We start from the raw sequence: 26,070 nt of genomic DNA, 5'->3' as shown, positions 1-26,070 counted from the left end.
TAATGCTCATCTTGAGCAAGATTAACAGGATAACGTGAATTTCCACTGTGAACTGACGTTGATAAGTATATTATTAATAGGAAAATGTAGTACTCGTTTTCAGAGAATAATGTAATTCCTAAGAATGTTTTCTTAGAGTAGTGTCCAAGGGTCTAATTTTTTTTTTTAAGTTTATTTATTTATTTATTTTGAGAGAGACTGACACAGCATGAGCTGGGAAGGGGCAGAGAGAGAGGGGGGCAGAGAGAATCTCAAGCAGGCTCCACACTGCCAGCACAGAGCCCAGTGAGGGGCTTGAACTCACAGACTGTGAGATCATGACCTGAGCTGAAACCAAGAGTCGGTCACTTAACCAACTGAGCCATCCAGGTGCCCCAAGTCTAATTTTCTAGAGCCATGAGGTCCATCTGACTACAGAATCTCAGGAGATCACTGAGAAGGTGGTCCTCTTTTTTTTTTTTTTCCCTCCCCTCCCTCTGTCCTCAGACCTGCACAATTTAAGGCAGTTAACCCTACCTTGAAGCCCAAAGTGTTTGAAGGAAAAGGAGGTTTGCTGGAATGGAGTGCATTTTGACAATATGAGATACAAGATGGAAAGTAAAAACTGCAGAGTCCCCAGAAATATTTCAGAATCCATATTTATATTCAATTGAAATCTAAAGAAACAGAAATTCATGCAAATGGCTTCTAGGAACACCCTTGAAGGAAACAGTTCATTAATAGACTACAAGTGAAATATTCACCCCTTAAACAGTGTGCTGCTTTTTATAATAAGACACACAGGCTGTGGCCATAACTAAATTTGCCATAAATTATATGGCATCACCACAGACAGTAGTGTTTAGTGTTGGGTTATAGTACAGATTGTGTGGACTCCCAATCTGTAATTTATAATCAATTTGTAGAGTTTTTAAAGTTGCAGTGAAGGAAAGATTTTTATTTGTTTAAACTGGATTATTAGGACTGACATGCTAATGCTGTCTGGACTCTGGTGGCCCAGTAGGTGCCTCCCAGGGAACTGACTGACTTGCCTAAACCAAACTTGGTGTGTGGCCTTGGAGCACTTGGCTGCCAGATTACCTGTTCCCATCCTATCCCTGCAGCTCTAGAGTAAGAACAGACCCCTTGTGCCACTCCTGGGTAGTGACTGCTCCAGATCAACCTTCCTGGCACTCCTGTCTGCATTAGGCCTACCCTGAGAGTGCAGAAACTCCTTGTGCTTCTCATCAAAGAACAAGCTTATTTCCAGCTGGCTCTGGGCTGGTTGGGTATAAGAAGCAGGATTAAGATGAAAGGAATCATTTTTCATAGGTCTACTTAAAGTAACTAAAAGGAAAAGGAGATGGAGAGTTCCAGAACAGTCAAACTAACCTCTAGAGAGGTCAGTGGACCAGGGGCAGCTTGCCTTCAAACAGATCTTCCTGTCTGGCTGTCGGTTCCTGCCCTCACTGAAAAGCCTGAGGATACAGCTGAAAGAAAAGTGTTTCCCAAACTTAAGGAATATACTTATCCCCCTTTCAAGAAAAGCATTCCCGCCAACCTTTAGTGTTGAAAATTATTTTATTATTATATTGCTTACTATACACGTACAAACATGTGTTCATGTCCTATTTATGTTTAGCATTCCCACAGAATAAATAAAATAATGCAAGTTTACACATTAATCTTGACATAACAACAAAACCAAAACACTCAGATAACAGCGTCAATTTTACGTGATGAATCATGACATTTGGCAGAAACAAAATCCCTGTCATTGGGTAACATAATAATAGCATGATGGGTTTGCAGTTTTATACTTAACTTATTATCAACTTAATTTCCTTGAGTTTCAGCACAATGGACAACCCTTCTGGCTACTAGCATGGCCTTTGCTGTTTTTCCTTTTTAATTTTTTATTGTTTAATTTGTTTTAGCCACTGATGGTGGTTTAAAGTAATGGCGTATTAATGATGGATTAATTTAATGGTGTAGCCCAAAATATTATTATGTTGGAAAATAATAAAAAGTTGTTCACTGCCTATTTATGTCTGGAGTTGTCACTTGTGAACTACTGCCTATTAGTTCCCCAGTGACTAGACCATGGTGCCAATGGCCAGGATCCCAGTGCTTTAGAGGACAGTTCTATGTTACTCCTGTGTTATCTGGTATGACTCGCCCATCCCAACCACTTGTGTCTGTTTGAATGAACGGGAAGCCTTTGTCTACACAGGAAGCCATGCCTTCAGGGGATCTGCACTTCTCACTCATTTAATCATAAACCCAAATACACGCATGACTACAGAAAGACATGGCAATGTTCCTTATATGATGGTTATCGAGGCGATCTAGAATATGTTTGCAGTGCAGGTTTTTAAAAAGATAATCATCAAAAGGAAAACCTCATAATGTTAAATTCTTTTGTAACTGTTTGACACTTGAAGAATGACTGGCCTTAGGTCCAAGTGCCCACATATGACAGAGATCGTATCAGGGCAAGCCACAGGCTCTGGATCTTGATCATAGCTATGGTAAAACCAGAACCAACACGACTATTTTTAAATCCTGGTGTGTTGTTAATGGAAAAGGCCTTTGAGATCTTCTGGGGCAATACCTTTAGGTTACAGATGAAACAAAGGCCCAGACCAGTCAAGTGACTTACCCAGCATCACCCGAGTCCCTCCTGACTCTTTGACCAAGGCTGTCCTGTCACTGCATGAGCTTCAGAGGGGCAGTCAACCCTCGCAGCTCAGTAAGTTGGTAGCTGTGGCACAGAGGAAATGTTCCTTGTTTAATGTTACGGAATTTGCTCAGATACAAAGTGGATGTCGGTTCTCTCCCAGGTTTCACTTACATCGGGTGAACCCTTCAGGATTTCACAAAGACTGGCTTATTACTGCTTTTCTTCCTCATTAACTTTCCAGTGCTTATCCTTCTGGCCCTTTCTATCTCTGAGAAGTTGCTAGAAATGAGTTTTGCTGAAACATTATTTTGTGAAAAAGATCACACCCAGAATAAGGACTTACATATGTTAGCAGGAAGTTAGATGTCACTTTAGACTTCATTACGATTCTCACATTCTAAGAGCTTAACCCAAAGCTTTTGAGAAATGTAGGGACCTCACCACTACATAAAACGTCACATATACATAAAAATCAGTAAGTGATTTTATTGCAAGAAATAACGTCAATTTTAACTTGAGGTTGTAAACCCCACTCTGATTTTATATAAAGTTCTACTTTGTTGAATTTGCTCACACATGTTATTGTTCAAGGTAACATGAAGTAAAGAATATATTTAGCTGGTATTAGTGACCTCTTTGAGTTGTCTGAAGAAGGAACATTATCCACACTACAACTGTGATGGAGGACTACACATTGGGTATGGGGGAGTGAAATTCATTCATTCACATGGTAATGCAAAAATTGATAAATCCTCAGTATGGTGATAATGCCACATACCTATTATACATATCAGCTATGTTTTAAGGGATGTTTGTGGCTTTTAAGCATGTGTGTGCATGTGTGTGTGTGTGTGTGTGTGTGTGTGTGTGTGCTGTTAGCAGATGCCAAGCATTCCTCCTTCAAAGATAACAAATATGTTTTCTGTCTTCTCCCTCTTGCTGAATGCTGAGTGAGTGTGTTTTAATAGAAGCGCTGGAATGGGGAGAGAGAATCCAGAGTCCACTATTGACTCTGCTGCAGTCTCCTGGTCATATGACCTGTAGCAGTCACATCACTTACTAGGGGCTCTGTTTCCTTATCTGTAACATTTAGGGGTCAGAGAAGATGCCTGCCAATTCCCTTCTGTAATTCTTGTTCTTGATAGCTTTCTTTGTTTCTAGCACGATGAAACAAATTGTGTGTGATTAAGTACACCATCGCTGTTATAAAGATGTAATAGTCCAAACAGGTTGTAAAATTCTAAGGATGCAACGCTCTTTCTGTTTTCTTCCACACTGGAAGCCAAGGTATCTACTAAAGATGTTAGAATCAAAATTGGCTGGGCCAAAAACATTCCAGGGAAGGAAAAGCCTGGAAAAGTTCCTTCCCAGATTACTATATTAAAGTCTATATTTCATAAATGTCTCTTATCTCATCTCAAAAGAAATAGAGAATCTAAGTATTCTGGAATAAAAATAGATTGTTATTTAAGTATATGTGCATGCGTACATTTAAATAAATTGGAAAGAAGAAGAAATGTTCTGAAACTGAAACGAAACAGGTTGGAACTGTCTTCAAAAATTTTCTTCAAAGTAGAGGTTACAGAATGCAGGAATAAGTTACTAGGGAAGCTGTGGAATTTCTTTCTTCAATGGGTTTTAAACGTAGGACAGACACAAATCTGCTCATCTGCCTGAACTGGATTAGGTTGTACAAATGAACTCAAGCCCTTCATTGTTGATTCCCATGAAAATGCTCAGATGCCTTTCTCTGCCCATTAAGGTTCAGGGTCAAAGTCAGCACAATGGTACATGCATAGAAAACTTAATTTCCTCTCCTCCCATATTTGTAGCTAAACATTAACTGAGCCCATCAGAATGCTTGAAAACATTTATTTTTTCAAGTGGGGATTTTAAAAATCACTTTGCTTGCTGTTCACATATATGCTAGAGAAACAAGGGAGCCAACAACTGTAGAATCCTGTTATTCAAGAAAAATCAGGGCAAAAGTAAATTTGTAGAGAAAGTTCATGTTCTTAAACCATGCAAGTGAAAAACATGTTTAGGAAGTCTGTGGAAAAATAGTAGCTAGGGTATCAGGATGTTAAAACTCACTCTGATCTTGGCTACTCCACTTCTCTGTCTCAGTTTCCATATTTAAAAATAAGTAGCTCAAACAGACAATTTTCAAGGACATTTCAACTTGAAAATAGATATATAAAAACCTCTCTCCCTCCCTCGCTCTCTCTCTTTATGTAATATATGGCAATATATATATGACTATATATGGCAGATATGTGACTATATATATAAGATAGATATGTGTGTGTGTGTGTGTGTGTGTGTGTGTGTGTGTGTAGAGAGAGAGAGAGGGAGAGAGAGAGAGAGACAGAGGGAGACAAGATATATAGATATATACGTATCTTCTAAATTTTGTCCCCATTTAATTGACTCTCTAATTCCAGGAAACACTTTTTGACCCATGTTTTAAATGTTTATTATAAGTGAGTTTGTAAGCACTCAGTTTTCTCTAGAATTCATGCCGACACTCTTTTGAAGATTCTATTTGCATCTACTCTATGTACCCCACAGATGTCTTACTGCTCTCCACGTCTCCACAACACAGCTCTGTTTAGTGGCGCGCTATGGTTGCTGTTGTTCATAGTTGTCTGGAAAAGTCTTGTCTCCAAATTACAGTGGCTTTCTTTTCTCTTGCCCTGAAGCAACAAATGATGGGAGAAATCTGTGTATGTTTCTGTTCTTCAGAGTCAGAGCTGCCTCAAGCGTAGAATTCTTAACCCTCTAGTTTATTCCAAATGCAATGAATTGCTAAATAAATGAGAACCATGGGCTGCCTATCAGGGCATTTGTGTAAGTTAAATTAATTTTTAGAACCAGATTGCATTAGTTAAGGCTGGGATCTTAATGTGCACTGACAAAAATGTCCAATCAGCCTACCAAGGTGCCTGAGATGTATTGCCCAGATAATGGCTGAAAATTTGAACTTGGCATTTTTATGGATTGGTTTGTGTCTAAAAGGCAGGCAGCTTTTAAAAGCCCTGCATAAACACTGCTTTCTGTGGACACCTATGGCGTGACTATTTATAAAAGTACCCAATCATTTTTCCCCTCCTAAAAGTGCTATTGGCAGAGGAGGGCTTGATATTTAATCCATAACCTGCAACTCACTGCACCCCACAGTGGCAAAGAACACACAAGAGCCAGAAGAAAGAGATCAAGAAAGCATTAAAAATGTCAGGCCACAAGACCATGTTTAAATTATTAGGTGAGATGCTGTCCTGCATTTAACAATGGCCCAGCACACCTCCAGGCCCAACTTCCTCTCCACTTGCTCTGTTTTGATGGGTTACTGCAATCTGTTCTGAAATTGAATTTCAGTTTGTTTCAATAGCATTTTGCAGTAAATAAGAGTGACTCTGGTATCTTGTTTGCGAATCTTGATGTAATAATCAGAAGTAATTGAAGCATGCACAAGCCACAGAGACTTATGACATATTTTTAAACAAGTATTGACTGATATGAAACTAATTTAACTAAAACTGGAAATCGGACTCCTCGGAGAAGGCGTGCACAGAATACAGGGTCTGTTGCAGTTGCACTGAATTGGCCTTAAAAAATGGCTCCTTCAAGTCTCCTTACCTTTCCTGAGGAGTTTAGGTGCAAGTTAGTGGCAGGCAAGGTTGTGACCCCATGAATAGGGCTAATCATCTGACGACCAGAATTAATCATTTGTCAGTCCTGTGGTTTGGATTAAGTGGGGTCAGTCATCCACGACTGCCTCGGTGGCTCCTATGGATAAGAAAACCTCTTGGTAACAGAGGCACACAAAATCGACTCCAAATGACAACATTTTGTGTAAACCAGCACAGATTTGGAATCTTTTTGTTTTATAAGTGAAACTTCCTTAGATAAGATTGTAATCTTTTGTATTTATGCTCATGCTTACATGGATCTATGTAACTACAGACATCCCACATAACCATCATATACATTCTCACTTGCAATGTGCCTGCTGGACTTATATTCCATTTAATGCTACTTAGGTACTGAAAAGGAGAAATAAAAGAACAAACCTATAATTTACATCTCTAAGCCTTATTACAGACAAAGATTATTAGAACAGGCTGTGCTATTCTCCTTAGGCTCCGGATTTAAAGCAGGTGAAAAGCGTTTGAGGATAAGAATTTGGAATTCAAGTGATGGAAAAAAATAGTCTAAAATGTTGGCTTCCACAGATACTGACCTTAGGTACAAATGGTAGTGAATTCTTTTGTTCACACACTAAAGAAAAGAGAATGGATTGTGTGTAGTGCACTCAGATTAGTGATAAAGTCTCTGAAACCTTTTGATGTTTGTCCCCTAATTTTTTTTTTTTTCAACGTTTATTTTTATTTTTGGGACAGAGAGAGACAGAGCATGAACGGGGGAGGGGCAGAGAGAGAGGGAGACACAGAATCGGAAACAAGCTCCAGGCTCTGAGCCATCAGCCCAGAGCCTGATGCGGGGCTCGAACTCACGGACCGCGAGATCGTGACCTGGCTGAAGTCGGACGCTTAACCGACTGCGCCACCCAGGCGCCCCTGTCCCCTAATTGAAGGAAGTAGAGGAGAGTGATAATGCAGAGAGGGAACATAACGGAAAGAAAATAATTAACAGCTTCATTAGGCAAATTTTACCATTTGAATGTGTTTCAAGCACACAACTAATGTCAGTTGGATTGAGACTTTATGTGGAGCAAATTTCTTTAAAAGACAATGAATTACAACATATAATTTGAAATGCATAAATGCTGCCCTTATCAGTAACACTACCAGAGATCACAGAAAAGTTGAGGTCTAAACAGTATATTTTTCTAAATAGAATCTTGAAGACATGGACCTCATTAGAATCATCATTCCACCTGTGGAAACAGGATTGACAGAGCGACTGGGGATTTATAGACGTAATACCTATTATCACTAATAGGAGTTAGGTACCCAAATCCCAGAACGGTAGATGAGACTATGCCCCTAAGTATTTGGCATACTCCTCTGCAGAGGTGTTGTTGTCATGATGGCTATTTTAATAAGGTTTAATGTAATTGGAACAAACGTAAAACCACCCAGGGTCTTGAGTTTTCCCCACAGTGATTGATATCATTTGTAGAAAAAATTTCTTAGAGCATAATTTGTTTTCTTCCAGAACCTTTAGTAAGCAAATTAGACAATGCAGCTGAAATGTTGTTACAATATCAATACCAAAGAGTTGGACTACCTGAGTTATGTGATGTTTGTTGCGATTTTTCTTGTTTATTCATTTTCTCCATAAGCATGAGCTTTTTTCCAGGGAGGCAGTTTTGTTTCTGATTCTCATAAAAGCCCGAGATAAATAGAGAGACATATTTTCTACCTACCAGAAATCTTATCAGGGAAAAAACTAGGGCATGGCAACACCTAAAAACCAATTCCAGGGCAACACTGGGCAAATATAATTACCTGGTCCATACTGGCTAACAAAGAGCTCCATAAATTCAAGTGGAGGAAACATCTACAGATGACTGACTATAAGGAAAGCTTCACAGAACAGATGAACCTTGAGTTGGGCTTTGAAAGAATGGAATTTGGTTTGGCAAAAATAAGAAAAGAGAAACTTCCAGGAAAAGAGATGCCAGAACAATTCTGTGCAGTTATTCTTAGGTGAGAGGTGTCAGGGAAGTTGTCTCTGGTCTTTGGAAGAGTAGTACTATCCCAGGGGTGGTGACTGGGCAGAGAGGCTGGGAGCAGAAACCCACAGGAGTAGCCAGGGGAAGACTCTTTGGGTTTGTGTCTTCAGACGACATGCATTTGCCTTCAAGTCATCGTTTCTAATTTCCTTTTTACCCTGCCATTTCTCTAGTAGGCCTTTTTTTTTTAAGGCCATTATCAGCATTTCTTCTATCTACACTTAAACACTGTTTTTCAAAAGTCCAGGGGAGAACAAGGGAGAGATACGTCATGTTGTTTGCAGCCCCAGAAGAGCCTGGCTGACACTCTACCTTGAGCCAGCTCTGAAGTACTGAAGTACTGAACGAGCAGAGCGTGCTTGAGAGGCAGTGGGAAACACCTTGCTAGAGAGATATCTTCACATCATCTTCTATTTCTTGGACTTTCCGTCTAGCATCCATGCTATTGGTTTGCTTTTTGGTCCCTGACAGTGAGGTCGAGAGCCAAGGATGAGGAGTCGGCTCTGTCTACACTGCCACTCATACCCTTGACTCTATTCCAGGCACTTCTGTGTGACTCTAGGTGAGCAATTCAGGAGTTAATTCAGCTTATTCATTAGTAAGTTCAGTAAAGAATCGCCTGTGACACCAATGGTTTAACAAAATCGACCAGCTACTCTGGTCATGATGTGGACGTAGCTGTAGTAAAGACACCCTCACATGTCACAGGACACCATGTATTCACTCTTTCCTTTCAAGCCTATAAAACAATGCCAAGTGTAAAAGCTTTCTCAGCTTTGCAGAAAAAGAGTGTTGCATCAATATAAGCTATTATTGCTTTTCTCACCAAAAATTATATATACACATATATGTGTCACACATGCTAAGAATACTTTCCTCCTTAATTGCAAAGCATAATGGGAGTAAAAATCAAAGCTTTTGCTAATGGTCTGCCATTTGTACAGAACATTTCCATTGAACAGATCAATATTATTACTGTTCAAACATTTACACAGCCTGTGTTTAACATGTCTGTCACACATTAAGGGGCAAGTATTTTTGAAGACATTGGATTTTAAAGAAGAAAAATTAGAAAAAAATCAAGTTGAAGTTATTATTTTTAATGACTGCTAAACCCAACATTCCTTCTGCTTTGATAGTATTTGAACTATTAACCTGTGTTTCTGGAGTGTATGTTCATCAGTGAATAATTAAGGAGGAATTCAGTAGTAAAAAAACTGATATAAAAGCCATTTGATTCTAAACTTACAAAAGCCTATTTTAAGGTTTAAAAAATGATTAAGGCTATGTGTGTGCTTAATTAATGAAAATGGGTATTTCGCCTATGTCTGGCAAGGAGAATTATTACAACCTGTCATTAGGAAAAGTATCCTGAATCAATGACATTTCTACAGTATAGCAACAATCTTGCTATATTACACTCACACACACACATACACACACACACACACACACACACACACACACACAAATGTTAAAGGGACTATTGGTTGGCATGAAATTACATAGTAGTGCGTGTGAGGAGGAAGGGAGTAAGAGAAAATTCAGCATATAAATTTAACAGTTACAAAAATAGGAACATTCTCAGTCCAGCATTGGGAGTTCTTGGCTGGTGTGCCTAGTTTGTAAAAGAAAAATCAGCAAAATAAATTCTTTCTCTGGCATCAGAAAGCCAACCCTCAATGTGAATGTGGAAAATTTTTGTATTAAATTGTCATCTGGGCATTTCTTTCGCCCTCTGGCTCCATCCATGGGGAGATCTAGAGCAGCCCTTCCTCTGCCCTGAACCTCTCTCCATTTCCTGGGTCCCTGCTCCACAGAGACAATTTGTCATTCCCATGGCAAGACCCTGCGTCAAGATTGCCTAGCCCCAAATCAATAGGAAACGTGGAGGCTGGAGAGTATGGGAATGGAGGGAGAAGGAAGGCATGGTGGGGTATGGAAGAGAGGAGAATAGAAGTCTAGCCACCCACCCTGCCTTTTGTATCACCAACACTACTCCAAGTGCCCACAACATTACAGTGTTCGAAATACATACGCACCTTCCATAGTGCTCACCGTCCTTATACTTGCTAAAATAAGCTTGTCTCAACAACCTTTGAGCAATTTGAGAAGTGGTTCCTTACATATCTGTGCTTTCGCCTGTTTTCAAAAGTGTCAGTCTCATATATGTGTTCTTTAATTTTTTTCTATTCTTATAATACCAAAAAAGTTAGAGACTTTAGGGTTGTAATGCTTATCCACAGATACCTGAAGAGCTGTCCTGTGGAGGAGGAATTGAATGTGGTCTTAGGATAATGGGTGGAAGCTACATTAAATACTGAAGAAGCATTTATTGAGGGAGCAGATCCAAGGCAAAACAAGGAACACACAATAGTCATCAGGATGACAAAGATGGAATGAACTCCTTGCCTGGACTCAGTCCATCTCCTCTTCCTATAGGTTTTGGAGCAAGGCTGAGCAGTCCCTTGGTAGGAATCTCAAATTGGAAGTAAACCCTGATGACCATCAAGACCCTTTCATCATCTCTTCATAAATGGGATGTAATGGTTTGTCGTTCATCAAAATACAGTAGAATGTTCTTGTTCTTCTGGTAACTGGATTTGAAATATTGCTCCACTCCCCTTAAGCGTTTTTTGGCTTCAGTTTTCTCATCTATAAAATTTAATTTTTTTTTAATTTTTTTATTTTAGAGAGAGAGGGAGAGAGTGCATGAGGTGGGGGAGAGGAGCAGAGGGAGAGAGAGAGAGAATCTTAAGCAAGCTCCATGCTCAGCACAGAACCAGACAGCGGATTTGATCTCATGACCCTGGAATCATGACCTGAGCCAAAATCAGGAGTCGGATGCTCAACCACCTGAGCCCGCCAGGCACCCCTATACAATGCAGTATTGGTCTCCTATCCCTCAGATCTCTTCCCACTGTAAAATTTGCTAATTCTCTTCATGGTGCTCACCACAACATGAACTACATAGTAAAAATCAGGACATTCCCAATTCCTGCTCTCAGAGATGCAAACTAGAGTAATCTAGCCAAGTGCATCTGTCAGGCGTGGTCAAGCCTGTTTTACCAAGTATAGGGATCAGTCTTAGGGATCAGCATTGTACTTGTTTAGCTAGAAACAGTTGCTAAAACAGTTTTCCAAGCACTGATTAAAATTAAATTCCTAACATTTAAGGCAGAAAAGAGGAAGGAATTATGTTGCCAAATTTATCTCTGTCTTCACAAATTTATGTCATCACTTACAAAATTGATTCCCTTCCTGAATTTTTTATTATTTTTGACCTGTGGCTAGTTCAAAGTCAGTGACTTTCCAAAATAACACTTTGAAAATACTTTGATGAACAATAGTTCCACAGGTATTATGTAATAAAAGACACTTACAATCAATAGATTGGCACATGTTGGGTTAAACCAAGTTAAATCAAGGTTTCAGACCTGTGGAACTTCTCAGAGCCTTTAATATACTGACATAAATTGTGAATATTCACAAAAGGAACATTACAACATGTAGCATTCCCAGATGATTTGGGAAAAAAAAAAACTATTTTTTCCGTGAAACATTTCATGAGTATTCTGGGGAACACATTTTAGGACCAATTCTCCCCTATTTCTGCTTCCATTAAAAAATAATAATAATAAAGGCAAACACAACAGATTGGAAATTGATGAAAACAACAATAATATTATCTAGGTAATTGGCCATTACTAGAGAAAAAAAGCAATCACAATTAATGAAATATCTGAAATATGGGATATTTTTAATGTAATGTGATAATCTCAAAGACCTGCACTATTTTAGGTAAGTTTCCCCTGAAGGATTCTCAAAGGGCCTGTTTTATTGTACATTTGTAAGTGAGCACTTATTTGCCCCCAAATAATTCAAGAACTAAAATGCTGAAAAACTACCTTGCTATCTCTCCGTGTGACTTTACACTATCAATTCTCTTAACAAACTTTTATTTATAAAGTGCAATAAACCGTAGCCCTCTACGTTAAAAGCGTTCAAAGAAAGTAAGCTGTTTAAATATAGTGAAATGTTCAGTGTTTCATGTATTCTGGTTTTTAATGCAAAAAGTCACCTTTCCTTATGGAATAATTAGTCAAAGTAAGGGAAGATAAAGCACAACCTTCTACCTCCTTTGCCTACCTGTCTTGTTTTTACAGCTGAGTCTTTACTATCATCAAGAGGAAATTTTTTATGCCTTTCTCTAGCTTATGTTGTGATAAAGAGAAGAGTGTATTTGGAAATGCTCCCTTTATGCTCCCTTTTGTTTCAGCAAACTTGACTATTCCCTTTTCCTTTCTGTGAAGCTTGCCATTAAAGACACCTTGGGGTTGGGGAGGAGTTTAGATGGTAGGACGGAGGTTGTCTGATCTCCTGGTTGAGTCAAATCCATGCTTCCACCAGAGAGCCATTTTGGCAAACTGACCCCCTCTGTGTTCATATGGTTAAACTTAGATGGTGCTTCTGCTTTTAGGCTACTGGCAATGTTTATGGCCACTGCTTTCTTTTCTTCTAAACACGCAGTTACTCTTTAAGGTCTGCATAAATCATGAGGCCACCTAGATCATTAAAATCCTTTCTTCTCTCCATGAGCTTGCTCCTAACACAGAGATAGTTCGAGTCTTGCTCTATACCAATTAATTACTGAGTCTGTAATGCAAATCAGTGATAAGAAAAAATCATATAAACTAATGTTTAGGCCAGTAACCAATGATTCCCTGAATATATTTTTTAACTAGTTTGCACGTTGTAATATAGAAGAAACCCTAGTTGACATTTGAAGTATTTTATGTCCATAGATATATTTCTCATTACATAAATTATTCTTTGTATTACTAATCGACTTGGGGGTTCAGAATATATGCTAGGTTAGTAAAACTACTAGTGACCCAGTCATGTGCAGCTGATACACCTGTTTTTCAAGTTAATAGAATCTTAAATAATGAAAACCAAAAAACAGAAAAGAATACTGTAAGCATGGATGCACCGAACTCTAAAGATGGCCTACATCAATTCAACAGTACACTGCTTTCAGTAAACATTAGGGGTTAAAGAAAAGGCAAATCTCCCTTTGACCATGATCTATTTTTCTCAAGTGTATTTCATTCTAGTATTATAAATGCATTAGGCCCATGGTGCCTGGGTGGCTCAGTCGGTTGGGCGTCCAATTTTGACTCAGGTCATGACCTCACAGTTCATGGGTTCGAACCCCATCTCGGGCTCTCTGCTGTCAGCACAGAGTCCACTCTGGATCCTCTGTCCCTCTCTCTCTCTCTCTCTGCCCCTCCCCTGCTTGTGCTGTCTTTCTCTCTCTCTCTCAAAAACAAACATTAAAATATAATTTTTTTAAATAAATGCATTAGGCCTATACCTAAAAGATTCATATTTCTTAGTTATGGCTAGCTTAGTGGTTTGTATCTTAGGTAAACTCTAGGACCTACTGAACAGAATCGTAGAGTTCCAACTAGGGTCAGTGCTCCCTGTCCATACTAAAATTCAACTCAATGTTGCTTTCACTGGTCGTGTCACTAAAAGGAAAACTAATCTGTGTCACTAGACACATTTTTCTTTGGCATTTTTTTTTCTTTCCACTTTTTTTTCAGAAAAGATGGGTAGCCATTTCAGGGTAAGGGACTTCCCCATTCCAGAATGAGTAATCTCACCTACCTGACACCATAGCGTTCTACTGTAATTAACCTGCAAAGAAAAAAAAAAAACTTAAAAAAATGAGTATTTGCCAACTTTAGTTCCTGCAGCTCTGATTTGCAAACTACCTAGATCCCCACTGAATAATTACTAAGTAATCAGGAGGATATTTTTAAAATTCTTGAAATTAGCACCTCAGGTCCTATAGTCTAAAGCAGAATTATTGCTTTATTTCTTTTTCCAAACAATGAAAAAGGAAACTTGAGGATTATGATTTTGTGACACTATAAGCCAGAGTCACTGCCTTTCTATAACTGGAAGTTGTACCCGGGGTGCTTCCATTGTACCAATTATGGGGGCTTTTGGAGAAAATTCAGCACTGCATGCTAAGAGTACTAATCCAACTGCACATCATTAAATCAGTTGGGTACATCAGTGGAAACACTTAACAGGCTTAGTGATTTAAAAAAAAAAACATATTGTGGTTATCTATAAATTGATTTCTTTAATTCCATTATTGACAATGGTTTTCATTGATTGACTTTTGGTGGTAGTACTGGAGCAAGACCTACTGCCATCGCAAGTCATATTTTTCAGAATAACAGGTTATTATGGTCATATTCTGAGACTTAGTCATGTGACTGATGGATCCCCCTGGGAGATAACAGTAGTTAGATTTCCTGCACTACCTGAACTACACAGTCTGTTTTGAGCTTGGTGGCATACCTTTTGGAAAACAAAGCCCCCATTTACTTTTTGATACACTCATCTCTTTCCTTCTTATGCATTCCAACCTCACTTGGGAAGGGACATCAAGCCTGGCAAAGGTCATTACATTCATTACCTAATTTAACCCTCCCTATCGTCCTGTAGGTTAATCCTCATATGAGTTGTCCATTGTACAGGTGAGCAACAGAGGCTCACAGAGTTTGGTTAATACCTGCCCAAGGCACTCAGCTAGTCAGTGGCACAGTGTAAGGACTTGGATCACAGTTGTCCCAATTTGGCTAAATTGACTGCCTGATGGTCAGGCAGGTGGCACTTCCTTGCCTCACTGACCCCTGTGACACTTTGTGGGAGGTCAAATATAGTGACACATCTTGACAGACCAAAGGTGCCTGAGTGGTTCCTGAAGTTCAGAGCCCAGACCAGAACCCTGTTCTTCCTGCCCCAGATCTCTCCACTGGGCCACGTTATAAGAAGCTCAGTTAACTTAAAAAACTCAAAATTATTCCCTTTGGAGGGCCAAGAGGAGAGGAGCAGAGAGAAGAGAATATCTTTTTAGAAAAAAAAAAAAAAAAAAAAACCTTAAAGATACAAGGATTTAAAATAAATAAGAAGGAAGTAAATGTGTCCAAAAAAACCCCTCTGTCACTTCCTGATGGCTTGACTTGCTATATAAACCCATCTTGAGACAATCCATACAAGTAATTCCTTTTTTTTTTTCCCTGAGAACAGTGGAAAGTTGGCAAGAAGTAAAAATTTTCTATGAAATAGGGAGGCGAACAAGTTGTAAATGATGTTAATATCTTCCAGATGGCACAGTTTTACTTGGGAACTGAGTTTATTGTAATTAAAGGCATGTGAATTTTTCTATAAATACTGAACTTTGCAAGTTTGACACTGAAAGACTCCATCACTTCTGGAGGATAGTTGTTTTAAGGGAGGTGTTCCTTCTCTTCCATTTAAAATGCATCATTGAATTTCATAATCTGAGTTAAATCATAGAAATATTTTCCCATGTGAAGGACTCTTTTTTATCTTCCATTCCAATAAATCTTAATTACGAAGTGAGATTCCTCAGAAATGAGAAATTTTAACTCCAAACATTTTCTATTAAAATTATGTATTTTGACCATTATTTTATACCACATGTCTTGAATTCTTTTATGTATTTATTTTTAAATTAAGCTATTATCACTTTTCTGTCTCCAGACATATGTGTTGGGCAATCTTGGAAGTTCTGTTTTTGCTTCAAACAGGAGAGTCTGGCTCACTCCAGAACCCTGCTTTCCTTTTCCCTGCAAGCAATGCCTGCGGGCTCAGGGATCCCAAACCAGCAGCCAACATGACATGAGAACATTAAAATTGCTTCCATGATTGCTCCAATTTCCTAATCCCATCCTTAGTCTTACCCTGTATCTACTAATCTCTGCTCTACCAGGTGATGCAAGCGGATGATCCCTGTTGGCTTTGGTTTCTACTGTAGCTTCCAAGCCCCGTCTGTCCTACCAGAGCTTGGTCTGTGTGGTAGACAGAATTCTAAGAAGGGCCCCCAGGATCTTTGGCCCCTGGGATGCACACACCTTCTCCCAGTTATTCAATCAGCCATTAATCCAGGTGCTGCTACAAAGGGATTTTGCTGATTTAATTAAGTGGCTAAACCAGCAGACCTCAAGAAAGGGAGATGATCCTGAATGAGCCTGACCTAATCAAATGAGCCCTTAGGAGGGACTGAGCTTTTCCTCAAGACCATGAGGCATGAGTAAGGCAGATTTTCTGCTGTTGGCTTTGAAGCTGGAGAGGGCCACATGATGACAGGTGCAGGTGGTCTGTAGGATCTGAGAGCAGCCCCCAGCTGACAGCCAGCAAGAGAGTGGGGATTGCAGTCCGGCAGCTACAAGAAACTGAATTCTGCCCTGGTGGTGTGGGCTTTGACAAGGACACCAAGCTCAAGTTGAGAATGCAACCCTGCTGACACCTTGATTTTGGTCTTAGGTTGCCCCGAGCAGAGAGCCCCAGCCACGCCATGCCAGACTGCTGAACTATGTGACCTAATAAATATGTGTTGTCTTCGGCCCCTCTCTTCACGGTGATTTGTTATGCAGCAGCAGGGATCTGTCTATAACCTGATGGACATTTATTATCTCATGTTTTCTCCTACGCTAGTCCTGACCAGCCACGGCATCCCTCGTAATCAACTGCCATCCCTTTGCATGGCTCCAGGGAGAACCATTTAATATCTCTTAATTTTACTCCAGTAAAACTTTTTTCTTTAACACTTTCTTTCTTTACTTTTGTAATGCCTCGTTTCCTGGGACTGTTAACTCTCATACATATTATTATGTTACTATCTAGTCTATTAATCATCAGTTTTCAATAGCTGCAATAAAATTATGGATATTCATTATAATGACCCTGAGGCATCACAAAAGCCTAAAGATGAAAATTTTAATGTGTGAGATTAGCTTTATGAGTTTTACTATACTCTGATTATTGAGAACAAGTTATCTGACTACCTACATAAAGAAACCCTTACTATACTGAATCAGCAGAACCACCTTCTGGAAAAGATGCTAGGGAGACTGTATTGTGTTGGGATTTCCTGCAGGAGAATTATCGGGAAGCCTGTGGACAAGTGCAAGATTAACATCTTGCAAGCCTTTGAGGAGAACAATGACAAGACAAAAGCGTTTGCAACAGTTTTTGTTCTAAGAGAGGTAGGGGATTGGCCTCCCATTCACTATCTGTAAAGTCAGTTACAGGAGGCATGGTTTGGCTGGAGTACATCCAGCAGCCACTAAGCAAAGCTACCTGTTCTCTTTAGCACCACCTACTTCCCAGCTCTGTGGCATGGGCGCAGCCAGCCGGCCAGGGTTGTCATCCCTGCCCTCTGGACCTTGAGCTCTGTACTGAGGAACTCCAGGGTAGAGAAATGGCAATGTTGATAAAATGCCACTCTCCTTATAAGTGAATGGGGTCACCACTATGTTGGGTAGCTCCGCAACTGAAATAATGCTCCCCCATGCCCGGACACTGTCAAGATCATATCACTTAGTGCAACTATTCGTAACCACATCATAAGTATAGCTATAGTCAGGCTATGGACTAGAAGTTAGGGGTGTATCAAAAGGATAACTAGACTTGGGGCATATCAGAAGGATTGCCAGAATAGAAATAAGGGAGACTGACTTTTAGAAAGTGTCAGCACAGGTTAAAATGAGGCTTAGCTTAAAGACTCATGTCCTACAATCCTACTTATAATACACAGAGTGCATACAGGGAGAAAAAAAAATATATATATATATACATATATATATATTATATATGAAAAAACATGTATCATTAGGAAAAAATATTTAGCATTATTTTAATAAGGGAAAATTACTTTATTAACTTAGAAACAAACATTAAAGGGGAATATGACAAAATATTAAACAAAACAATTTCTGTCTATAGTATAAATTTAAAATTTTTGCCAGATTCAGAATGGCTTTCTTAGAAATTGTCACTTCATAGAATCAGCCAGCACAGCCCAGTTTCTCTGTCCCTCTGAAAATGTCAAGGGCTCTCTGGCCATGCCCAAGGCTCAGGCCCTCTCCTTGTCCTGAGTTTGGTGTGTTACTACCTCCTTCCTGGGGGAGTGGCCCAGGCCGACTCCAGCTCTGGTGAGCCTGCCTTTCCCACTTACCATCCTGGGGAGTGTGGATAGGCCTGCATAATCCAGTCTCTGTGCCTGCCCCATCCTTACTGGAGTAATCTGTGTTCAGACCCCAGTGCCAGCAGTGGGGAGAAACCAAAATTTGAGCTGCTATTCGATAACACTCTAGCACCCTCCTCTGTTTCATCTCTATTTCTCTACTGCCCAGGCGGGGCTTGGGTTCTAGTCATGTGGTCCCTGAACATCCAGCCCAAGCAGGAGGACCAGGACCAGGACTAGAATAGCTCTGGAAGAGGCCCATTAAATGACCACCACCAATTCCACTGAAACTTTCAACCCACGTGACTCCCTGGAGGCCAGTGGTTCTCTCTTATCTCTGTCTATGTCTGTCTCACACATGCACACATGCACATAAACCTCCATACACACTGATATGTCTGTGTATATAGCTCTAGCACACTGTTAAGAAAAAAATCAATGAAATATTAGTCGATGTGGTGGTTTTCTAGCAACAATGACCAGTTGAAAATGAATTATGAGTTGTTACTAAGTAATTCTAAAATAATAAGGTCATACCCATCCTCCACCTCTCAAAATACATGTATGAGAAAGAGTAACAAGAACAAAAATAGGAATCAAATTTGCCCAAAAGTAGGCACTGTCGAAAGGATGCAAATTTCTTCATCTGTGTCTCCCACCCAGTGCTTCCCCAGCTCTGTGCTCCCTCTGGGATGGTACCACCTGATCAGTGCCTTCCTGGGATCATGGGAAAGACTATGTTAGATAGTACATCTGACAGCACTTTGTAACGTGGAAATTACCATACAAATGGCAAGTATTATTGCCAGTATCAGACGCTATCAGATCATATATGATTCATTTTAACTTTCTAATACTTAAAAAAAAAAAAAAAGCACACAGACTTTCACTGATCCAGTTATTTTTTAAAAAGATGAAGCCTTTGATTTATTTCCAAATAAAACCTCATAAAAAAGTGTTTTCTGACCAAGAAATAAAAAATTATTAGCTAGGCAACAGGATATTGATTTGCTACTTTATATACAGATAGTTAATGCTTTTCAAAATAACTTTTATTTGATTACAAAGAACACTTATCCATTGTAAAAATTTTGAAAAATACAGAAATGACTGAGGAACATAATCTCACTACCTGGAGACAGTCACTTATTAATGGCTCTACGTACTCCCTTCCATTTCTTTTTCTTCATATGATTAAGAATTGAGAATATACTGTATATAGGGTTTTATGCTCTTACTTTTCACTTATGATATCATTAACATTTTTCCTATGTTATAAAAAAGTCTTTTGTTGAATATGCTTTTAGTGGCTGAATAATATTCCATGATATGAATGTATATAAATTCCTTCTTGTTTCCTTCCTGCCTGCCTTATTTCCATTTTCCCCCATTATTCTAAATAAAATTTCAGGAAATATTTTTGCATAAATATTTGACATGATTCCAGATTATTTCCTTTGAATGGATTTCTAAAAATTGTTTTTACTCAATAAGAAGCTATGAACCTTATAAGCCTCTTCATATATCTTGATTAGAACATTGCAAGCAAGCCAGAACTTAGGGGTGAATATCATGTAAAATCACTCAGAAACACAGATACAGATACAGACTAATTGGCTTCTTCTAGCCCCATCATTGTATATTTTTATTTCCAAATCCTTCTCTAATGCTCTGAGAGTAAAGCCCATTCTCTGCTGGGGAATATGTAAGGTAATTCTTGGACAGCGGTGTAGTAATCGTTTACAGGTTGTTCAGTAGGAATAGCTATTAATGCCTTGTGCAAAATAAACCAAAGATCCAAAGAAACACATTTTTGCAGGTGAAAATTATGTTAGCCAACATCATTTCTCACTCTGGTTTATGATGTCAGGTATCAGGTTTCTCCATTATTAATGTACACATGCACGTGGGGGCAGATCCTCTTGGAAGGAGATTAAAAAGACGCCACCACCTATAACCCCCCTTCCTAATCATACGAGAACGTCCAGAAGCTGTGAGGGGCTGGTACAGTAGCTCCCCCGTACAGACAACACCCCGCAGAGGATTAGCTTTCTTCCCATTAGCGGGCTCCACCATGGAGAGTCAGGGGTCATTTGTACTCACCAGAGAAAACCTGACTTGAGTAAAGTGTGCTATTCGTCTCTTCAGCACTGCGTACCTATAAAGCCTCTGAAACCACTCTTTAGTGACTGAGTACATTTCTCATTTCCCATCCCTTCTCCCCCTACTTGGCGGTTTTCCTAAAGCCGTAATTCAAACTTCCCAAAAGAAAAAAAAAAAAAAAAATAATCTCTGGGTAATCCTTTCAAGAATTCTTAGAAGGAAATCTTTATTCTTTTATCATTCTTATGGGAAACCTAACTCGTGATTAGTATTAGGACTCAGAATGTTTCACCACACACGTATACCCAGGTAGGGTGAGGGAAGGGGGAGTGTGAGGGCAAAACACCCTTTAGCTTAAGGAATTTGTGCTCCTGGGGCTCCTGGGGGGCTCAGTCAGTGGAGCATCTGACTTCAGCTCAAGTCATGATCTGGGTTCGTGAGTTGGAGTCCCACATCGGGCTCATTGCTGTCAGTGCAGAGCCCACTTTGGATCCTCTGTCTCCCTCTCTCTGCCTCTCCCCTGCTTGTGCTCTCTCAAAACTAAATAAACATTAAAAAAAAAATAATAATAACAGCTTGCTCTCCCAAGCCTGGGACACTCTTGAGAAGCGCCACCATAGTACCACACCCTAAACCAGGAACCATGGTAAAGTGTCTTTAAGTTGTAAAAGAGTTACTTCCCAGTAAATGCAGGCTCCTTAAGGGAAAGCATTAAGGTAGGAGAGTTAAGAAAAAAAAGTGGCAGGATGCCTAAAGGGGGAGAGCTTGGTTGTCCTCTAAATATTTAAAAAATCCACATGACGTTTACATTCGTGTGATAAGTGGACAGGATGAGGTTTGAGGAAGGGTTTCCTTGGCTGGGACCCTCCAAGCCCCTGCACAGAAAGACAGTGCGCTTTGGACTCAGAGGCAGCTTCCCTGTCACCTAGAGCATTCATGTTCTGGAGCAGGGCTCCAAACGGATGGGCATGTCAGCTTGCTGACCCCTCCTCTAGCTTCTATGCGTGGGTCCAGTTCCTGAGACACAGTTCCCGGCTCTCCTCAGGCTCTTCTCCAATGTGTGGGTTCAGCACGAGAGTCAAGCAAGTGGCCCGGCTTCCACCTGTGTAGGTCCCTGCCGTCATGACCAGGGATCTTGACATTCCAAGAAGTGCAGCGTTTGTCACACTGGAGCACTAACAGAGCAATGTGCAGCCGCCTGGGGGAGCGAAATTTGCAAACTCAGTATCTCGGGCCTCAGGCCAATGCAGGCTGGGTGCGTTGCTGTGGTGACACATTTAGTCTCTAGGGAGGGATTGCTGGCATGCCTGCTGCATTCCTGGCACCACGTTTGCCAGCAAGAAACTTATGGAGTGGAACTGGTATCAACTCCAGAGGGAGATGCAAGCTGCTTTCTTAACTTCCTTGGCAGTACTACCCTTTGCAACTTGTGCACATAAACCCTCCTGAATATTTACATGAACTGCTATTTGTGACACTCTTTGGGGCCCTGTTGGATGGTGCTTTGAAGGGAAGTGCTAAAATGATAGCAGCCTTCCAGTTTATAAATGTAACTATTGTATCCCCGAATAATTCAATTTCCTAAAATTGGCACTTAACGATGCAATGACTTATCTCTTGCTGGGAAGAGATTCTAATCCCTCTCCTCCTGTTAAAAATAGCTTTTACTGTTGCCAAGAGGAGAGCCTGGTATTTACTATTAGAAGATATGTGAATTAAAATACTAGCTTCTTTCTCTGTTGCAACTCACTGGCACTATCTTAGCTGAGCTCTCTCTCCTACCTGGGAGGAAAGGCTCCTCACAGAAGAGCCCCCAGTTCTTAGGAAAGCCTGACCCACCTCCCTTATTTGTGCCTGGAAAGCAAAATGCACTAAGATTTGGCCACTTAGTATTCAGACCATGTCAAGATTCAAGTAAAAAGCCTATATTGCACCATCACCAGGCCAAACATAGCCAACAGTTCAAACCACAGTTAAATTATAAGCAAACGTGGGGCAAAACATGCAGACCTGTCTAGTCAATGAAGCAGTAGAGATAAAAGGAATTACTACATAAATGCCAATGTGGAGGCTTAATGAATACAGAGATGGTGTCCTTTCCAGCTGCCCCCAGTTAAGTGTAAAAGGCCAGTAAGGATTTTGAGCATAATGCTTTCTTCCTCCTCTTCCTCCTCCTCCTCCTCCTCCGCTTTTTCTTCTCCCCCTTCCTGCTTCATCTTCTTTTAACATGCAAAGCATCTCCCAAGGTATTGAGAAATGAACAATTCTTCTGTGCATGTCCATAGTTTTGCAGAGGGGCCAGCCAATGATTACTACTGGAAACATCAGATGCAGCAAAGGAAATGCAGTTAATACAATAATTCACATATGTTAATGCTTAGTTCCATCAATGTCAGCTTTATTTTCTTCTTGATATACACAAAGCTGGCACACAATTTTAACTGATGAGGTAATGTCATTTTTAATTTAGAGAGCCTTAAGCTGTCCACTCTAACTAGTGATATCATCTTTGCAGTTCCCTCGTGAGACTTTATGTAAACATAAGTAATGTGTCCTGGACAGTTTGAAAAGAGATTGTTAAAGATGACATTGGTCATCATGAAGATTTCCCCCACTTTGATCTCTTTTAAATTGCCAGATACAGTTTATATTACTGCCATATTCTAGCCATTCCTGAAATTAATATATCGCAGGACTTTTGAACCAAGTCAAACGCAGAAATAAAATAAAGGTTTGAAATGAATGGACTGTAATGTTTTCATGTCAGTTCTAGAAGAAAAATGGAAGACAGCTCAGATCATCTGGATCCTAGGTGACTTGGTAAATAACAAGAGAGGAAAGGGAAAGGCACTAAGAGTATAACACCAAACAAACAAAACTTCCTATTTTTGAGGGGGAATGCTGGTTTGTTGGAGACGGCTCCCCACCTCTTGGAGGTAAAGAAGCATATGTGTTATCTCAGTACAATATTTAGAATAATATTTTATTGTGACTTCCTTTACCATTTGTCTCCTTAGTGTATTATTATTAAGCCCGTTTTTTTTTAAATCACATCACTTTGGTGACTTGGAGTGTGTCACATTTCCTTTTCAAGCAACAATATTCCTTTAAAGATTCAGGCTGGTGGGTATAAACACAGTAATTTTCCATTTTTAAATAAACCTTTTTCTTTGGAGAGATTATGTTCTGCAATTCAAGTATAGCTTTGGAGAAGATGATCTGTGTTTTAACCACTGTGGATACTGAGAGAGTTTTTCCTAAGAAGTCTGGAGTTTGGTAGAATTGAGTTAAATAGTAAAGAATCTGTTTATTATTCTGTGGCCATATGTTTAGAGGGTCGCTCACAGAAATCAAAGTATTTTTCATGGAGAGCTCCAGCCAAGGAGACATTTTGGATTCATAAAAGAACTTCACAGTTTGAAAAAGAATGCATAGCATTATGTATTGACACCCCACCACCACAGACAAAGGAACACAATTTAATAATAGAGAATTGTGCTCGTGAGATTTTTCTTTTTCTTGTTAATTGGTTACTTTAACTGACATTGTCTGCAAGTATAATGGACACCATTATTCTTAATAGTTCTGTGTTGCCAGATGATGTATACAGACATGATGTAGTCCATTTTGATTATTTCATTTTGCTAGATTTTTATCCCTCCATGTAATACAGTGGTGAATACAGATAGCACTGTTTTCCTAACAGACTATGCTGGATAATGCTGCCTTCTAAATCACTGAAATTAAAAGGGCATTTCTCACTAACCTGTTGTCTCCTGTATTTATGTTAGGTATGACTACGTGGAGGTCATCGATGGAGACAATGAAAATGGACGCTTATGGGGAAAGTTCTGTGGGAAGATTGCTCCTTCCCCTGTAGTGTCTTCAGGGCCATTTCTTTTTATTAAATTTGTCTCTGACTATGAGACACATGGTGCTGGATTTTCCATACGTTATGAAATTTTCAAGAGAGGTGAGTGACTTCCTGCAGAACAAGTGTGGCTAAACGTTCATTACCATTGTTTGATTCCATGAATGACAAAGGGAAAAGAAGACAAAGGCATAATGCTTTGATCTTCTTGTAAAAAATTGCATATTCCCATTACAAAACTGTTGGAAAATACTTTAAACAAAGGAAAATTACCCAATGTATGGAAGAAGTCGTGTTTAAAGATTTTTTTAAGTGGGTCACCTGGGTGACGCAGTCGGTTGAGGGTCCGACTCTTGATTTTCGACTCAGGTCATGATCTCACAGTTCATGAGTTTCAGCCGCACATCAGGCTCTGCACTGATGGCGTGGAGCCTGCTTCAGATTCTGTCTCTCCTTCTCTCTGCCCCTCCCCAACTTGTGCGTGCGCGCGTACGCGCTCTCTCTCTCTCTCTCTCTCTCTCTCTCTCTCTAATAAATAAATAAACCTTAAAAAATATTTTTAAAGTATTTCAGGACTCAAAATTGCATCATTTTAATGTGCTGACCAGTGTTTATAGGGTATATATTCTGTAAAACTCTCTAAGAGCATTTATTCTTATCTTTCTTCAAAAATAAGTGTGATCTTCTCTTGAAGTTTTATTTCTTTCATTCAAAATGTGTGAGTCTCCTTTATCTTAAAGCCATGTACATACATCCTGTTCCCTTTATTTCATTACAAAACTCAAAACTAGTATTTCCCAGGAAAGGGAAAGCAGTCTGCTGGTCTTAGAGTTTCTAAAGCTGCTGAAGGAAGAAGAGTCTTTCTATTAATGTCTGTTAAGAAGAGGAATAGTTGGAGAGAGAACCTCTTGGAGGAACCAAAACAGTAAAGCTTTAAATGCCATTCCCCTTAGGAAATAAAGATCTTTCTCCCTCTATGATATAATCACTTAGTAGTAATCTTCTGTTCAAATGGTATATATTGAGATGGATAGAATCTGACAATTCCTAGTCTCCCAGCCTTGAAGAATTGAATGCACATATCAGTCAATTGATAAACAATGTATCTTTATCCAGATGTCACTGTTTTTCACAACAGCTGGTAGATTCCTTTAATGTGTTAAATTTAACCTTCCGTTTTAGGTTGGCAGTAATGTGGTGGGTGGGAGTTCCAATCCAGGGACAGAAGCTTAAGATTTGAGTGTACTGTCCTAGAATAGGAGCTTTTTTTAATAGAAAAAAATCTAGTTACATCAATTACAGAGTCTCAGTGGCAACTGAGAATAACAAATAGGAGTCATTAGGAGTTTCTAGGAACATTGGTACAACTTCTTAAAATTTCAAAGAAATCTGCCATTGCCCCATACAAGTATGGATAGATAGAAACAATTCTACAAACATTTGAATAAATAATAGTATACATATGACTTCAGCATGTACAGCTGATTACATATATACATATTTTCTTGTTTTGAAAGCTGTTTGACCTGTTGTAGAAATCACATTGTACATGTATGTATATGGACACACACACACACGTATCTACATTTGCTCACTTACCGGCATATGGCACTATCAAAGAAAATAAGGTGTCAGAAAGGAATTTAGGAGTAGCCTTTCAT

General features: G+C 39.5%; 1 protein-coding gene and 1 long non-coding RNA gene across 7 annotated transcripts in view; one reads left to right on the top strand and one right to left on the bottom strand.

The window, feature by feature from the left end:
- The window catches only part of NRP1 (neuropilin 1), a 139,391-nt gene that overhangs the window by 32,800 nt on the left and 80,521 nt on the right, over positions 1 to 26,070 (top strand). For all 6 annotated transcript variants that reach the window (XM_045465306.1, XM_045465305.1, XM_045465304.1 and 3 more), the window contains one exon: positions 24,330 to 24,511. In XM_045465306.1, the coding sequence (XP_045321262.1) occupies positions 24,330 to 24,511 (182 nt within the window). The remainder of the gene's footprint in view (positions 1 to 24,329; positions 24,512 to 26,070) is intronic.
- LOC123591274 lies at positions 2,891 to 20,652 on the bottom strand. Its single transcript, XR_006709198.1, has 3 exons — positions 20,539 to 20,652; positions 14,037 to 14,066; positions 2,891 to 6,451 (listed from the first exon to the last, which is right to left on the bottom strand). It is a non-coding gene; the product is annotated as an uncharacterized LOC123591274 (long non-coding RNA).

Source organism: Leopardus geoffroyi, chromosome B4 (genome assembly GCF_018350155.1).
Source record: "Leopardus geoffroyi isolate Oge1 chromosome B4, O.geoffroyi_Oge1_pat1.0, whole genome shotgun sequence".
Taxonomy (NCBI): Eukaryota; Metazoa; Chordata; class Mammalia; order Carnivora; family Felidae; genus Leopardus; species Leopardus geoffroyi.
This window is presented reverse-complemented; position numbering and strand designations above follow the sequence as displayed.